Here is a 19,339-nt window from a genome sequence, read left to right as displayed (position 1 = left end):
TTTTGGGTGGAGATATAAATGGAAATGTTTAAACGTCATTTGCCTCTTCTCTGGGCTCTTACCTGAAACATCGAGAAGCCTTTGCGATTAAGGTCAATTGTGACACTTGAATCAGTTAAAATTTTTATTTAAGCTTTATTTTTATTAAACTTTTTATGTCAATTTTAGAACTATGCCCTAAACTTTCATTACCTAACGGAACACAAATACTGTGCAATAATTATAAAAATCAGTCTATAGACTGTTCAAAGCTTGCTGATGGTGACAGTATAACGTTTACGTGCCCAGACAGTTTTGTGTCAGACGGAGAAACACCTACTACTACAAGGTAACTATTATGTTAATATCATAATCATATTTTAATAAAATTTTTCTATCAATTGCGTAAATCAATGGTCTGGCGGACACATCGATGTGAGTATTTTAACGGTTAGGATCATTCCATTAAAACATTTTTCCAACACTTTGAAGCTTAGAACTTAAATTCGCTATACATCGTTCGAAAATGTTTGATAGCTCAGTTCTTATAACATACTTGATAATCCTCAATGTAATTTAAATAAAGAAATAAAGAATTTCAAAATTATAATAAGCTAGTAGTTATTTTATGAAATCAATAATATAGGTATCTATGTAATCCTTTCAGATATAAAATATTATCACTAAAAATCACCTTACCATCTTTGGAATTGAGTTTGGTTTTTCTAATGTTTAGGTCTTATCATCATACTCATTTACCTCTTGGCAGATGTGTTGTGGTTCATTATTGAGCTTCAGCAGCTGGGATAGTTTGATCAATGATACTTCTTCATTGGTCGCGACCATCTGTTACATGCACTACCTCAGTATACTGCTTGTTAAGAAGCTTTTTCGTAATGTATGCCCATCGCTTTGGAGATCTGACGCGTTGGCGTTGACTCTGAGGCTTTTCTTGGATCACCAACTGCTCCATTTTATGACCACTTCGATACCTACAATACTTCGACCACTACAGTACGGTCTGTAGACCATTTAGGCTGGTTATTCAGCATATTATTGTCGGCGAAGTGGAGATTGTTGATATAATTCAAATTCCTATTTCAAGGTCAGGAGGGGCTTCAGTGAAAATCTCTTTAGAGTATATAATAAAAATAGTCAGCGAGAGCACATATTCTTGCCTTTTCCCTCGCATGATCTTCACCTGGTCGGTCAACTTGTCTTGGACCCTGACTTTAGCACGTTCATTCCAGTACAAATTCATGATTATTCGAATGTTCTTTTTAGCTATTTCTACTCTTTGTAGGACAACGATCTTCTTCTGGTGTTGATAACGGTCAAAGCTTTTGGCGTAATCAATAATCAAATGTATAGCTACTGTTTACTCTGTTAATCTGGGAGTTTTTGGGTTTAATTTTGAAAAGGATAGATCTCACTTTGTGAATGTTGTGATTTTGTACTTTTTTTAACATCTTCAGTTTTTTTGATAATCCCTTTACATTCTGTTATTGTCGTCATCTTTAAGTCCCTTCTTGTAAGTATTTCTGAATTACGTGTAGTTTTTTGTTGTTGTCTTTCTTCAGACTTGTGGAATTCTTTGTTTATAAATGAAAATGGGTAGTCATTTACATTATGTGTTGCTGTCCTTCAGATTTTGTGAGTTTACGTTATATTTTGGACTGATGAAATCTCTTTCTAGTAATTATTACTCGTGGTTTATCATTCACGAATATACGATGGCTCTGTGTCACTGACATTTAAATCTGATGTTGATATTAATGTAGTAATGGTTGCCTATAAACAGTAATATTAAAAAGCTAAATACTCACAAATCTATCACTTGTTGCTAGTTCTTAGACTATTTATTGTTAAACCATTTATAAGCAATAAGAACGTTACCAAGAGCCCGTTTTTAATCACCACTTTAGTTCGACTTTTCTGAATAAAATTAACTTGTAAATTTTCATTACTTATATGATGTTCTAACTTATAGTACTTTTAGGTACTGTCGACAAGGAGTATATTGGAATTCTGCACCTTCCTGTATAAACGTTAAAGAGAAGCCCAAGCCCGTCCGTCAAGATATACCACCAACAACAATAAGTTAGGGGGAGTTCCCCAAAATAGGGACCCCATCACATTTTGTGACATAAAATGAAAATTTGTAATAAATAAAATATTTTACACAATTATGTAGTTAAAGTGTGTCTTCAGGTACCAGAAAACAGATATTGAGTATTTAACAAAAATTACGTAAGGACAGAAATAGACATTTTTGAAAATGTGCAAATACCTCAGGTGGTGTTTGGGGTGTGTTATAGAGGTAGTACCTTTTATCGTAACGACCACATCAAGCGTCATAGACGAGAGATGGTTCTTGAAAACTGGTCTTTATAAGACACCTAACTCTCACTTATGGCTCCACGTGCCACACCCTGGGCAACTGCATTGGTCTGCAAGCTAAACTAAGTGAGGGTAGCCAGATATGGCGAAAAATGGCTGGTTAATGGAAGGGCACTCCTTTGTCCTGAGATCGAGAAATCGGTCTCAAAGGCGGATGAACCAGGAAGATGGTCAACGACATAGGGCTACAGAAGGCCACGGGAAACCACTGTAGCAAAGGCTCACAAGAACATCCCTAGTACAATTATCATGGCTAGCAATAATCAAATGAGTAACCTTATTCTGGGAATAAGCGATGTACAATGGCCAGGGTCTGAAAAAAAAAAAACAACGGACTAGAAACGGAGCTATATATTATAGTGGATATTCTGATAGAACAAACCAATATGGTGTGGCCATATTTGTAAGCAAGGAAATAGATAAATACGTACTTGGTTTCACCCCGCTTTCGAATCGCATTATAATGCTACAAATTAACACCAATATGGGGAAAATGAATGTTATTCAAGTATATGCACCAACAGCTGACAAGGAGGAACAAGAAATAGAAGAAAACAACAAAGAAACGTGAAGTTCTGATCCTAATGGGTGACTTCAATGTCAAAGTGGGCAGAGGAAGTGTGGAGAGTTGTGTTAGAATGTATGGATTGGGAGAGCGAAATAAGCGTGGTTAAAAATTCATTCAGATGTGCCAAGCAGAGGAACTGGTAGTTATGAATACAATGTTTAAATTACCAAATCGCCGGCTCTACACGTGGAAAGCTTCTAGAGACAACAAAGATAGAATTATAAGAAATCAGATAGATTACAATCTTGATAACGAGCAGGTACAAGAACTTTATTACAGTAGTGAAGACTTACCCTGGAGCAGATGTAAACTCGGACCACAACCCAGTAGTAGCAAATATGAATGTAAGATTGAGAAAACTAATAATAAAATGATCTATACCACAAATATACATTGATAAACTAAGAGATAAAAAGAGGTGTGCGGCAGGGATGTATATTGCCCCCATTATTGTTCAATACATATTCAGAGCATATTGTGAACCTAGCACTAACGATTGACCAACATAAGATAGGCTGATGATACTGTCATTTTTGTAGACAGTCTTAACGGTCTGCAGACACTTGTCTCCAGGGTGACAGAAGTAAGTAGCAGGTTTGGGCTTGATTTTAACATCAAAAAAACCAAATACATGGTTATAAGCAAAAATAGGATACCACCTGGTCAATTACTAGTTAACCAAAAACCTATAACACAAATCCACAACTTTTGTTATCTGGGTGCGAACTTAAATGAACAGTGGGACCAATCGACGGAAATTAAGATAAGGATCGAGAAGGCAAGAACAGCCACGATATAAAATTGAGAATAAAAGTTCGTTTACTAAAATGCTACATGTTCTCCGTTCTTTTATATGGCGTGAAGTCATGGACCTTAACTGAAGCATCACTGAAGAGACTCGAAGCATTTGAGATGTGGTGCTATAGACGCATGTTGAGGATTTCCTGGATATACAGGTTATTATTCAGTAATTATCCAGGAATTATCCACTAAAAATGGTGAAAGAAAAAGGTGGCCAAATAAGGACGAACATGGGAATCCTTTTACGAAAATAAGAAAGTCTCTAGATCTAGAATTAAGAAGGTGTGAAAAACCAAGAATTAAAAGTAATGATGACGGATCTCATTCACGAAGTAAAAGCAAAAAGAAAAGACCAAAAAAAGAAAATTTAGAGCTAAAGCACAAAGTAAACTTTTTCGAGAACAAGATTAAGAAAATGGAAAAGCAAATCAGCAAATAGAATGTTGTAATCAAAGGACTCGAACTTAAGGAATATGAAAAAATTAAAGATGCTACAAAATTCTTAGAAGATTCAGAAAATCCAGATCATGAACGAAAAACCACCAAGAGCAGTAGTGAAAATGGACACCCCCAAGGATAAACAACTTATTATGAAGAATAAAAATAAATTAAGAGGAACGCAATATTTTATAGAGAGTGACCCACCACAATCTGAAGTCAAAATACAGAAAGAGTTGAGGGATTTAGCGAGAGAGGAAAGGGGAAAAAGGAAAAGACGCAAAAGTCGAATGCCCAAAACTAGGCGTAAATAAAAAATGATAAAAATGGAACCCGGCTATCTAAAAGCTAGAAAAAAACGACAAAAAACTAATAACGAAAAAGAACAACGACAAGGAAAATGTAATGATGAAAATTTTTTTATAAATATAATTTTGAAAATAATACGCGTATTATGAGCACATATTTTGACAATAAGGTAATTCATAAAGGTACTTGGATATCACCAGATGGTCAAACAACTAATCAGATCGTATATTAATTGAAGCGAAACATATTATGATGTCTGTTAAAGATAGTAGAAGTTATAGAGGTGCGAATGCAAATTTAGACTACTTCCTGGTAAAAGTAAAAATGCAACAAATGACGCCTACATATACTAGGAGGAATAGTCAGCAGGTGAAACGATATCGTTGTATACTATTGCAGAACGAAGAAATTAGAAAAAAATTCCAAGAACAATAAGAGGGGAAACTATCAGGACAGGAAGTAGCATAAGACATAGAGAGTAGATGGTAACGACTCAGAGAAACGATTCAACTAGCAGCCGATCTAGCACTACCTAAAAAACCCTCTCAAAGAAGACAAAAATATTGGTATGATAATGATTGTAAGAGAACGATTGAGGAAAGGAATAGAGCCAGAATGAATACCATAAGAAAGAATAATTTAAACAATAGAGAAATGTATAATAAAAATAGAAAGGAGGCAAAGAAAATATGCAGAACAAAGAAAGGGTTAGACCGGGAAGAAAAATTTAATAATGTTGAGTCAAATTTCGTAAATACCAAAGTCAGGAGCTTCTACCAAGAAAAAAAATGTGCTAAGTCGATAAAACCCCACCGAAGTATTATAAAGATGAGGACGGACATTTAGTAAGTGAAAAACTGGGCAGATAGGCCAGATATTTCAAAACTGTACTAAACACCGATGAATAACAACATCTTTAATACAGCAGCATCTAAAAGAAATAATAAACCGGAATAATAATGATGAAATACCAACAAAAGGACAAATAACAGACATAATAAAGAGTTTAAAAAATAGCACCACAAAATGAAGCACCCGGTGAAAATGGCCTCATAGCAGAGTTTCTAAAGAAAAGTGGCCAAAGCCTACAGGAAAAAATCGATGTGAAGACCGCTATTTCATGACGCTACTTCCGTGACGTTGTGTGATGATGCTACTTCTGTACTGCTCGCCTTAGCATTTTACTGTAAATAAAAAATAATAGAAGGTCAGTATAAAAGCTTTGCTTCAATAATAATAAAATCGTGTGGTATTTTTGCCAAGGAGTCTTGCCCAGTTTTTTGGTCATGTAAGTTGAATCAATATTTTTTGCATTAGTTGGCTTTGAACTGTCAACAGAAGTATAACCTACGTTTTTCATTGTCAAATTGTGGTCAGTTCGCGAAAATTATCTTTCAGTTTTCTACTTTGTGTCATTCAAATATAACTTGTGCGAAGGGCACTCAGGGTTTGTTAGGAGAGCTGGGTTCGTGGATAAGTAGATGACAAGGAGATTGGGGCAACTACAGAAAAATGAAACAAAGGGTCATAAATCTCTTGGGACAAATAAAACAACAAGAAACAGGAAACACCTCTAGTAATTTAGAAAGAGCGCCACTTCGAGGTGCCTAATTATAACCATTACAACAGCTAGTTGTAGCTTTCGAAATAATTATCAGAAATGCAAAACATATCTTTTTCAAATTAAACTCATAAAAAGGTTAGTTAAAAAAATAAACAAAATGTTAAGAAACAAAATTTAACATTTATTTTTGTGTCACCACAAACAGTTACAAAATAGACAGTGCAAAAATGATACAACAATAGTCGCAAAATACAAAAATACAAAAAAAAATTTACATGTGTCAACTTACAGGTTTAACCTCTTCTACAAAAATAAAAATATGTCACAACAAAACAAATTAAAGCTAGCTGTCATATGTCAACATTCAATTTTGATGACAAAGAACAAATGGGTCGACAGAATAACCACGCCTTGATTTACAATATAAAATACATATTATCTTATTTAAATTGTTATGAAAGCAATTATTACTTTTTTTTTTAATGTCTGCTTTACTTTTAAAATCTGATCACAAAAAAGTTACCTGAGTTTCACTGTATAACTTTCAATAACTGGAACAAAAAACTACATCTCCACTGTAAAAAAAAATATCCCTAAACGGCTGCTTAGGCATTGAGGTTTGAGGTTGAAACTGGCACGTTGGACACACCCTGTAAACGCTTCTTAAAAACTGGACAATGGAAATGTTGATGTCTTTATAGACACATTACTTGAGTTAAATATCACTTCTCTAACATATTTGTCGGTTTTCTTTTTGACCGACCTCTAAAACGTCTTCATTCTTCCGTTACCTCTGTCAACCTCATCAACTGCACTTATAACTCAACACTGCTACTATACTGCACATTTTCCCATGACAAAAGACGAAAAAACAAAAAAAACATTAAGAATTAAAAGAAAAATTCAGACTAACACCGAAACCACTGCCTCTAACAGCGGATCCACTGAGAGTGATGAAATTATCTTTAAAAATTGATCGCATAAGTTAGAATAAACAAAGCACTTTGGGTATAAACAAGACACAACGGAAATTAAGACGTAAATTATTAATTTGAAAACGCAATATCGGGCGGTTTGAACAAAGAATTATCGAAGAATTTGCGCCTGTGACATAAACAAACAATAAAATGATTTATTATCGACTTGGCGACGTGAAAAGAACGAATTATTATTTGGGTCTTAAATTGAAAGATACGAACTAAGAAACATTGAAAAAATTCTTCGTTATTATAATGCATATATGAGGGGATTTCAATTTAATACATATACGAGGGGATTTCAAGAAATTTACAAATGCTACAACTTGCTTCCAGTTGTGTCCTCCAATCTTCCTAATGTCATCAGCCCATCTCATTTGTGGTCTTCCTCTGCTTCTCTTTCCTAACCATGGCGTCCACTGTTGTATTTCGTGGTTCCATCTCTTATCCTTCAGTCGGGCATTGTGTCCTGCTAAGCTCCATTTTAACTTGGCAGCATATTCTCCTGCGTCTTTTACTTTGGTTTTGCTTCTAATCCATTTGTTTGTTTTTGTGTCTATAAGTCTCACCCCGAGCATTGATGTTTCCATCGCTTTTTGTACTTTTACTATTTTATTTATATTGGACTTGGTTAGTGTCCACGTCTGTGAACCATACGTGAGTGTAGGGAGGATACACTGATCGTAAATTCTGGTTTTCAAATACTGTTCTATTTTAGTGCTTTTCAAGATCCAACTCAGTTTTCCAAATCCTGCCCATGTTAACCTTATTCTTCTGGTAATTTCGGCAGTTTGATTTTCTTTGTTAATTTTCATTATCTGTCCCAGGTAGATGTATTCGCTTACTGTTTCTAAATTTATGTCGTTCAATGTTATTTCTGGAATGTTCGGTGTATTTGTCATTATTTTTGTTTTTTTCAAGTTCATCTTAAGATCTACTTTTTCCGAAGCTTGAAATAGTTGCGTCATCATGGTCTGTAGTTCTTCGAAACTTATAGCGAATATTACAATATCATCAGTGTATCTTAAATAACTCAGTTTTCTTCCATCAACATTTACTCCCTTGTCTCCCAGTTAATGTCTTTAAACACGTCTTCACACTTGGACTTGAAGTCGTGTTCACAACGTATATACCCTGAAAAATTTTACAATCGTGATCCCACGTACATTTTACCCTAAAACATTGATATTGATTTAATACAATAAAAATAAAAATAATCCAGAAAAACCGTTAAAAAAATTATAACCAACAATGTGAAGAGGATACACACACTTGGAGGTTACTCCATGCATTACCCTTCATAACGTGCTGGTTTCAAAAATTCACCAATTATTGCCCAAAATCATTAATTTTTGTCTCTTGGACTAGTGTGGTTACTACTCACAGAATTTGAATATAGTACGGTGATGTCTTTGATAGTAGTTTCAAAAGAGATTTCACTGTATATTAGCAATAATTATTGTTCTTATCAAGTTTTATTATGAAATGAACCGCATCTTAATGTCCGTATCACTGTGGTAAATAAACTTGTAGATTCCAAAATGGTTTTTCCAAATTGCTAACATCGGTCCGTCTCTGTCCTGTTTGTTGGTTAGTTGTTGATCGTTCATTCGCGACTGGTTCTGAACTGGAAGTGGTCATTAAAAATAAGAAACTATAATCTGCTATAAACAATTAGTAAAGCGATATGAATTAACGTAAACTAACCGCACGGTTTCTTCCTTGCAGTACCAGTTGGTGCTATTAGTTGATTTACTTAGGAAATATTGTGAAGTGTATGAATTCAAAGATTCGGTATAACTATGAAAGCTTGTGATGTATTGTTGTGGCTTTGTCTCTTTATAGGTAAGTAACCCTGAGCATGATCGGTAGTAAATAAACAATTTTCTAATTGATATGCAACACATTTATTATTTCCAAACATGTGGCTGCGCATTTAGAAATAGAAATAGCGATAATGTCTCCAATATACTAGTTACAGCACATGTAAGTCTGGTGGTGGTTTAGCTGCATACACAAATTATAGCAATTTTTTAACATAATAGTTTATTAGGTAAACATTCATTTACACAAAAATGCGGTTCTTTCGCCCGTTAAAAAAAAATTATCGGCCAGGGATGATAATTTTTAAGACCAAACAAATGAGTGGAAGAGGGGAGTTTTTAAGGGTAAAAAACGGTTTATCACGATTGCCGGCAAAACTAAGTCCAATCGAAATAGTTAAGTATCCAAATTGTAGGTAATACAAAGACCTACAACTGTAGAATTCTTTTTTTATATAATCTTAAAATTTAGGCAAAAATTCAAATAATCTAGTTTTTGGTTTTTTATTTTTATCTTCCACAAAAAGTTTTTTACTACAAAATTTGGTGAAAACTTACTTTTTTATGTCCTAAACAGAGTGTAATTTTTTTATTTAAAATATTTTTTTTTATTTTAATTAATATCAAAAAAGCACACTAATTTTCAAGCGAAAATTATTATCTTATTAAAATATAATATATTTTTTTAAATAGCCGGTGCTTTTTTTGTTCGCTGAAATGATTACTATAGCTAATATTCTCAGAAAATGTAAAAATAATTAGAAAACTCGAATATGAATGTTTTTTTAATGATTTTGTAAAAATTTTAGCTATGTAATAAAATTTACACTATAAAAGTTAGAAAAAGGTAAGATTTCAAGTTATATTGATAAACTAAATTCATAAAAAATAGATATTACAAAAACATGCAAAAATAGATTATTTTCTAAATAGTAAGGATTGGATTTACAGAAGATTTTATCTAAAAAATGGGACTGCTGCAATTTGTTTAGTAAAAAATTTCTTTGTCTCTTTTTTATTAAAAAATGGTTTGTCATCTAAACTCTTACAATATATAAAGTAATTAAATGATTAACACAATTCTTAGTCTTTTCGCATGCTAAGCGACCTCATTTTCTTTCTGTTCTTTTTTTATAATACTTTCAGTTCTTTTCTTATAAAAAAGGTTGCACGGTTTATGCCCGGAACTATATTTAGGAAGTAGTGGAGCCTTATCTTATTCCATACCTAAACATCATTTAAAACCTGATTTTTCAGCTGCCCAAAAAGCTGGCCCAGCTGACCATGAACCTCTCATCTGTCCTCAATCTTCAATATCGACCACCTCATAAGAATCATAACTAGGTGTGTTAATGAATGTCTAGGAAATGGTGGATTCTCAACACATTATTGAACCAGCTTCTGCAGCATGTTGACATATCAAGCTGAAAATTTATTCATTTTACTATAGTCTGGCAAATAATAAGTAAAATTAGTCATCCAAAAGCACGCGCCGTAAGTGGTGAAATTTAGCCAAAATCACGTGCCCATCATAAGTTCTCGGAAATTTTAAATTCGATCATTGGCGGCGCGTGAGAAAATATGTTTACTTGCTGGTCAATTCACATTGTCACAATATAATATTGTATTTCTACTGAGTCTATGAGTCCACCCAGTTTCTGTATCGAATGAGGTTGAATCTGAAATTTCACGATGTTTGTTACTCCTCACCAATTAATACGTACAACGAAATTATGAAAGCTCTTGACGAAGCTGCAATGGAAGCTATTGGAGAAGTGGATAGCAAAAAAAATAGAAATGAATAGTGGAATAAAGAAATAGAAGATCTTGTGGGTAAGAAGAAGAATATGTATAACAAATGGTTAGCAACAAAGGACCCTTACTATCGACAACAGTACAACAGCTTAAACAAAGAAGTAAAAAAAGAGGTAGATAAAGCTAAAAATGAGATGTGGAATAAAGCCTGCGATAACGTAGAAAATTTTATGGGTACAGCAAGAAGTTAAGAAGCCTGGAAAACAATTAGAGGTAGTAGAACAGATAGAAAAGAATGCAGTAGGTTAACTCTAATAGCTCCAGAATTATGGGTCGAATATTATGAACAAATGCTGACAGAAGATCGAACATAATTCCAAGATATTGGCTACCAAAAATATGATATTTCCTACCGCGAAGAAACTGAAATAACACCAGAAGAAATTAAAAAACACGCCAACGCTATGAAAAATGGAAAGGCTCCAGGACCGGGGGAGTACCCATTGAACTGATTAAATATGGCCCTGACAAACTGTTTCAGCTATTGGCTTATACTTTTAATTTATTCCTGAGAGGAGAAGAGCTACCCATGGAATGGAACATTGCATATATCAGCAATCTATACAAAAATAAAGGCGACAGAAAAGATTGTAAGAACTACCGAGGGCTTAGTGTAACTAACTCAATGTGTAGAGTCTACGGGAAGATAATTAAAAGCCGAATTGAAGATAGCTGGGAAGACGCTGAAGATCAGAGTGGCTTTCGTACTGGTCGTTCTTGTATAGACAATGTGTTCTGCCTAAAACAAACAATAGAAAAGCGTTTGGAACATAATATGGAGACACACATGATATTTATTGATCTTCAAAAAGCATATGACAGTGTCCCATTAGCCAAGCTATGGCAGGTGCTAGAAGACAAGAATATTCCACCGATTTACATTAATGTTGTAAGGGAGTTGTACGATGATATGACGAGTGTAATAAAGATTGGACAAAAAGTGACAAAAAAGATAAAAGCGACCAAAGGACTTCGCCAAGGCTGCTGGATTGCACCTACACTCTTTAAGATTTATTTGGAGGGAGTTTTGGATATTTGGAAAAGAAAATGTGAACCTATGGGTGTTAAAATTGGAGACCATACACTGTACAGCTTGCATTTTGCTGATGACCAAGTAATACTTGCAGAAGATCAAGATGATATCCACTACATGTTACGAAAAATAGATGAAGAATATACTAAGTGGGGCTTATCAATTAATCCATCAAAAACAGAGTACGTAGTAGTGGGAGGTGAAGGAAAGCACTTAGAACTAGGAAGCAAACAAATCCAAAATACTGATAGCTATAAATATCTCGGTGTAAACATTACAAACAATGGTCGGAATACAAAAGAAATAGCTACTAGAATTGGTCAAGGAAATTCAGCAATACGTCAACTGAATAGTATACTTTGGAATAACCACATCACCCGAAACACAAAAATTAGGATATACAAAAGTATCATAGAAAGCATTGCTACATATGGTTCAGAGCTTTGGGTAATAAATAAAAATGACGCATCCAAAATAAAAGCAATGGAAATGAATTATTGAAGAAGATGTTGCCAACTCACTAGAAGAGATAGAGTAAGGAATACTGAAATCAGAGAGCGTATGGGCATAGACATTGACGTCCTGGAAACTATAGAATGCAAAAGGCTGAAATGGTATGGCCATGTAGAAAGGATGAATGATCAACGATGGCCAAAGAGAATGTTACAGTGGATCCCCACCAACCGCAGGAAAAAGGGAAGACCAAGAAGATCGTGGAGACAAGAAGTAAAAGATGCAATGGAAGATAGGGGTCTACAAGTAGATGACTGGAACGATTGCAAGCATTGGAAGCTAGGTTGCGAGAAACGGCGGCAGCTGTAATAAACTCGTTATATATATATATATATATATATATATATATATATATATATATATATATATATATATATATATATATATATATATATATATATATATATATATATATATATATATATATATATATATATATATATTTCTACTTTTAATAATACATTAGACCTAGTTTACAAAATAAGTTTTTATTCACATTAATAATGTGTCGACTGAGCGGATAAGGGAAAGTTGACTATATACCTTAATATGTAAAATACTCAAATTAGTATATTTTTTTTTATTTCACAAGGATTTTTATTTACTATATCAATAGAAAGCGTACTAGCAATTGCAGATGCTTGTTTGGTCTGTTAGCACATATTGTCTTCTAAAAACATGCCAAAACATGTTTATTGGTAATTAATTATACATCAAGCCGTGCATTACATGAATTATATTGTAACAGATACAATCTCTTCAGCAAGTGATTCTAAATAATACGTTTATACAGCAGTAAATAAAGCGAAACGCAATTATGAAGTTTATTTTTGAGAAAAATTTAATTCTCTTGAGTGTCAAATAACTAAGTTAGTCGATTTAATAACGAAATTAATTAATGTCCTGACATTATGCTTAAATGTGTTGGCCAGCTAAATAAAGACACAACAGATAAATCAACAGCTGGATCAGCATATTGCAAGCAAATACTTTCATTTTACAAGTGTCAATAAAAAACTAAAAATTCCGCCAATTGAAGATGTATACAAAGTAAACGCTTAACTTGCACGGTATGAAACAAGAATAATAATACAGCCCAATAAAATGAAGAAAATTGGTTTTTGAGAAATAACGAATTTTAAATAGTTTTCATGCTGTGATTTTAAAAATGTCTTCTTTTTAATAGTAGTTTGTTTAATCGATTGTATGGTCGGAACCTGGACGGACTTACAGTAAATATGACAAATCATGTTATTCTAGACTCTATTCTCTAATTGTTGAATATTTGCTTGCAATTAGATTCATCAGAACTGTAATAATATATTATATTTTTTGAAGAAATTTAGAACTTCTAATTCTCACATTCGCGTTTCCACCTTCCGTACATAGGAAATAGAATTCTGCCATGCTAATTGTGTAACCTCATTAATAGCAGTATTTAGCAGAAGCTTCACATGTTCAATTTTAAAAGTTACATTATGACGTGCCACATAACCCTTTAACCGTTTTTTGTGCCCAAATTAGCTCAATCGGGTTCAATATGCAGTGATATGGTATAAGTCTTAAAACAGTAAAACCACGAGCCACGGGCCGTTCCATCCACTACGTAATCGATATGATTAGGGCTATGCTGTTTGATTTAACACATCAACTCTACACTAACTGCTTTCTCATTGTACGAAATATTTTTTCCCGGAGCTATTTTTGCATTTCAGCCTTTCGGCTGTTTGAAGTGGGATTTTTTATACTTCGGCGACTATGGTATAATGCATTATCCATAAAGATCACGCAGTTATCTTTAAAACGTTGATTAAATCTACTGTTCGATAAGATCTGCATTCATGTCTTCATATTAAACAGTTTTTTGATAAAACAAACTAAACGGCTGTCTTTTAGAAAGCCGCTGTCACTTCCAAGCCGCTGTCACTATGAGTCGCTGTCCATTACCTGTCGCACCTCGGTATTCTTGAAAAAGACCTTCAAAAAAAGCTTGTCGACTACTTGTTCCCGTAGTGTCAAACCAGAAAATTTTGACAGTATGTCTAGCATTAAGCTAAGTTTCGTCTAAATAATAGATTTTTCTATTTTGGTCACGGAACTCTGAGATTTGCGACGCCATGTAATGATTTCAGGTTTCTCTATCAACGTTGAATTCCTGTTGTACTTAGTATAAGTAAATTTATGTAACTACTTACGCAAAGTTTCATGACTCATTTGGGAAATTATTAGTTTTTATTGCAAAAAAGATGTTGTATAGAGTAAGAATTTCCTTATGAAAAAAAAAAGAATCTGTTCTTAACAAGAAGATGAGGAAGATGAAAAAGAAAAAGTAAGATAGTAGCAACAGAGATGGCATGCCTGCGAAGATGCTGCAGAGTAACAAAAATGGGTAGGAGAAGTAATGACGAAATAAAGCAAAGAACATCAATAGAAACAGACATACTAACATATAATGAACAAAAAAGACTAAAGTGGTATGTACATGTAAGAAGAACTAGCGACAGCAGATGGATAAAGAGAATAACCGAATGTAGCGCCATAAGAAAGAGGAAAAGAGGCCGACCCCGAAAATCCTGGAGAAACGAAGTAGATGACGCCATAAGTAAGAGAGGCCTAAACGATGGAGGGACAACAGAAAGAGATGGAAACGGTTGAGCGAGGAAGGCAGTGAATACTGTAGAATTCCTGAATATATAATATATATATATATATATATATTATTTATATATATATATATATATATATATATATATATATATATATATATATATATATATATATAATAAAAAGAATAACCTGTACGTCTTATTACTGAATTATTATGTTCAATCAATTCAATTAGTAGACCCACAGTAGACGTGTCTATGGGACCTGAACTTTACTTTGACGGACACTTCTGTAAACAGCGGATGACGATACTCCTGTCATACATTCTCAACGACTTATTGCCTCCGCCTGAGACAAAGCTTTTCTTAAATACTCATACGCAATCGACACTATTTTTTATTAAGTCCTAAACTTTTCAAGCGAGAACTTTTCACATTTATACTTTCCCTGCAGGTACTATCTTCTTCATTTTTTATTTAATTAAACAATATTTAACAAAAACCAGAATACTTCTAATACGCAATGTATTTATAACTCTGGTAGCATTCACTGCGGTAGCTAAACGATACGGAAAACTTACTGATTACGCTCGTGACTTGTTTCACTTATTATTTGCCAGACTATAACATCGTATACATATAATGTAGGTTTTACCTTTTCTTGTCACTCAGTATATGATCCTACAACATTCTCAAAATATTGTAGATGTTTTATAATGTATTAACTTATTAACCTATTTAGTTATTAATTATAGCTATATTTTTCGAGTAATTAAAGTGTAAATTTTAATAAATAGCTCAAAATTTTACATAATACTTTTAATACTTAAAATTTTTTTATGCTGTTTATTTTACAATTGATGCTTTTTATTGTATCTTTGTATTGTTGGTAGATGTTATTTGTATCATTGCTTAGTTATATAGGTGTGTTTTCCTCTCCAGTATATTTCATAAGTATTTTGGTGGTTTTTTTTCTTAATTACTGGTATTTTTAAAAGAAATTTTTCCAATAATAGTTTGTCATCTGACTTTATATTTGGCTATGTTAAAGCTGTTACATCGAGAATTTGGTTTGGTATTTTTTCTCTTATTTCTTATTATTGAGTATATCATAGACTATTGACCTTGTTATTGCGTCATGTGTTGTAGTTTTTGGGGAAAACGTATGGTTTGTTCTCAAAGTATTGTAGGCGCAAATTGCAATAAGGTGTTGTGTTTTTTAATTTATTGTGTATTCCTTAAATCGCTGTTTTATATTGTCTATGCTGTTTTTTTTAACTCTTCCGTTCCAGATCTCCAAGATCTACGATTTCTTTATATCCTGTTCATTGCAACATGGAGACTATTATAAAAATCTTCTGCTTCATCATCGGGTTTAGTATTTTGATGGGTATTTATAAGCTATTTTCCATTAGCAATAAATGAAATCAGATCAAACTTAGTAAATATGTGTTGCTTTTCTGTGTACTTTGGTTACATATCCTCTATCCTTTTTTAAGATATACATATCCAGCAATGAAAAGGAATTAGTCTTTCCCTATTTCATAATGAATTTTATTCTCCTTCGAAGTTGGGGACAAACGAAGAGGCCATCATTTACATATATCCACTATCTTCTTGGTTTAAATTTTGTTTATACCCATTATTTGTTTGAAATTCTTACATGAATATATCTGCTAATAGTGGAGATAAAGAAGAGATCAAATCTAGGCTAAATATTTGTTTGAAGAAATTATTGTTTAACTGAATATTAGTAGCAGTAGATAATACTAATATCTACATTATAGCTTATACATTCAGTTTTGTTTTGGTTGACAATGTATAACTAACTCTTCACTTGGTTGCTTTCGATTATTTTTAAGCTCTTTTGTTTAAAACTAATAAGCTAGTTATATCAACACTAATCCAAATATTGTCAAGATTGAAATATTTTTCTAATAGTTTCTTCGTAAATGTTGGTGCGTTTTATTACACATTAGTGTGATTTACTCCCATGTAAAAACATTTCAGTGAGAATTTATTTTATTTTTTTAATTGATAAGTTTGTTTATTTCTAAAGAGTTTCTTATAAAATGGGTCATTTAGCCTCATAACTCCTTCATTCTGTGACCTTAAAGACCTTTTATTTATAACCTATATAAATATAGAATCTGCAAGAGTATATATGGCAATTTTTCAATATAAAAAGCTGATGAAAAGCTGTCAGACATTTTCAGGACCTGTTCGAGACTTGTTCGAGACCTGATCAAAGGTCAGATTGTAAATAAGTACCAATCCAAAGCCACTTTGTTCTTTTATGAGTTTTTCGTCTATTTTAGATAAAATACTATTAAGGATCATGCGCTTATATATTTCGCATCGGTGCTGGTTTTGAATAGGTAAATAGGTACCCAAGAATATGGGGCAAGTAAAACAGGATCCTGTAACTTTAAAACACAAGTAAAGAACAGATCCGAATGAAGGGAAATCATGGAAGAAGCCAACACCCATCAAGGGTCGTCTTAATAGGCGAGTCTTCTACAGGTGGCGCCGTTTTTCGCATCCTAATTTCCAGCTTTTTCTGTCGAAGCAATCTTATTTATATATATATATATATATATATATATATATATATATATATATATATATATATATATTTCAAATTATTTTTCGACCGTACTGTTTTAAATATTGATTTATAGTATCAGCAATCGGTCAGGAAATAAAACTCTATTTGTTCAGTCTCAATATTTCGTCACGATTTTGTGACTTCTTCAGGAGAAAACTGTAAATTTATTAGAAATCATTAATTATTATGTGTAAACAAAGTGAATATTTTATTTTTATTTTTATTTTTATAGTTGTAAGTATTAAAATATTCACTTTGTTTACACATAATAATTAATGATTCTAATAAATTTACAGTTTTCTCCTGAAGAAGTCACAAAATCGTGACGAAATATTGAGACTGAACAAATAGAGTTTTATTTCCTGACGGATTGCTGATACTATAAATCAATATATATATATATATATATATATATATATATATATATATATATATATATATATATATATTCAGGGATTCTACAGTATTCACTGCCTTTCCTCGCTTAACCGTTTCCAACTCTCTCTGTTGTCCCATTCTCCATCGTTTAGGCCTCTCTTACTCATGGTGTCGTCTACTTCGTTCCTCCAGGATTTTCGGGGAGTCTTCTTTTCCTTCTTTCTATGGGGCTCCATTCGGTTACTCTCTTTATCCATCTTGTGCTTACATGTCCATACCACTTTAGTCTTTTTTGTTCTATATATGTTAGTATGTCTGTTTCTATTGATGTTCTTTGCTTTATTTCGTCATTACTTCTCCTGTCCATTCTTCTTAGTCTGCAGCATCTTCGCAAGCATTCCATCTCTGTTGCTACTATCTTACTGCTGTTTTTTCTTGTGTATGATCCAATTTTCAGTCCCATATGTCATAATACTTCGCACTAATGTTTTATAAATCTGTGTTTTTGTCTTCATATTTAAGTGTCTATCCCACCATACTGGGTTAAGTTGTCGGATTGCTGTTCTTGTTTGTCCTAATCTTTGTGTAATTTCTTCCTCTGTTGTTGCCTTTTTCGTGATTATAAACCCCAAGTATTTGAATTTATCCTTTCCTTTATTGTTACGTTGTCATCAATCTGTAGATCTTCTATGTCTTCTTCACTTACTCTGTTAGTAGATAGGTACTAGTAGATAGGTACTCTGTTTTCGCGAGGTTAATATCTAGGCCAGCCTTGGTATGTTCTTCTTGTAGTTTCTTCATTATGTAGTTGAGGTCGTCTAGGTCTTGTGCAATCACCACTTGATCGTCTGCAAAGCTTAACGTATATAGGTATTCATTCCGTACCGGTACTCCTATGCCTTCGCATTTTCTTTTCCATGTAGTCAAGGATTTCTCTAAGTATATTTTGAATAGGGTTGGAGATGTGGAACAACCCTGCAGGAGCCCTTTTGTTGTGTTGAAGTCTCCTATGATTCTCGTTTTCATTTTAATGGACACTTTGTTTTCTTTATACAGAGCTTTTGTAGCTTCTATGAGTTCCGTCTGTATTTTTAATTTGTACTTTGCCTCTCATTGTTCTGACCTTGGTATAGAGTCATACGCCTTTCTCAGGTCCACAAATGCCAAATGTATATCTCTATTTTTTGCTTTTTTCTTTTCCAACAGTTGTTCCAGTGTATATATATGGTCTATGCATGATCTTCCTGCCGTGAAGCCTGCCTGATCCTCCCCAATTTTGCCTTTTATTGCTTGTCCTTTTTTTTCTCGCAGTATCTTCCCATATAGTCTTCCTATTGATGATATTACGCTTATTCCTCTGTAGTTTTCGCATCGGCAATCCCAAGCAATCTTCAGTTTTGTAGGCGGTCATTGCATCTTCGACATCTTCTCTCCATGACCGTCTTGGTCTACCTCGTTTTCTTCTAGTGGGCGGAGTCCATTTTTCTATCTTTTTTGGCCATCTATTTTCATGCATTCTCGGCAGGT

General features: G+C 33.3%; 1 protein-coding gene across 1 annotated transcript in view; it reads left to right on the top strand.

Moving 5' to 3' along the window:
- The window catches only part of LOC140442379 (probable chitinase 10), a 163,102-nt gene that overhangs the window by 97,282 nt on the left and 46,481 nt on the right, over positions 1-19,339 (top strand). The window contains exons 26-29 of the mRNA XM_072533453.1: positions 169-328; positions 3,207-3,291; positions 3,927-4,133; positions 8,818-8,881. Of these exons, the coding sequence (XP_072389554.1) occupies positions 169-328; positions 3,207-3,291; positions 3,927-4,133; positions 8,818-8,881 (516 nt within the window). The remainder of the gene's footprint in view (positions 1-168; positions 329-3,206; positions 3,292-3,926; positions 4,134-8,817; positions 8,882-19,339) is intronic.

The sequence above is a fragment of the Diabrotica undecimpunctata genome, chromosome 5 (genome assembly GCF_040954645.1).
Source record: "Diabrotica undecimpunctata isolate CICGRU chromosome 5, icDiaUnde3, whole genome shotgun sequence".
In the NCBI taxonomy this organism is placed as follows: Eukaryota; Metazoa; Arthropoda; class Insecta; order Coleoptera; family Chrysomelidae; genus Diabrotica; species Diabrotica undecimpunctata.
The sequence above is the reverse complement of the archived record's forward strand: the minus strand, read 5'-3'. Positions and strand labels throughout refer to the sequence as shown.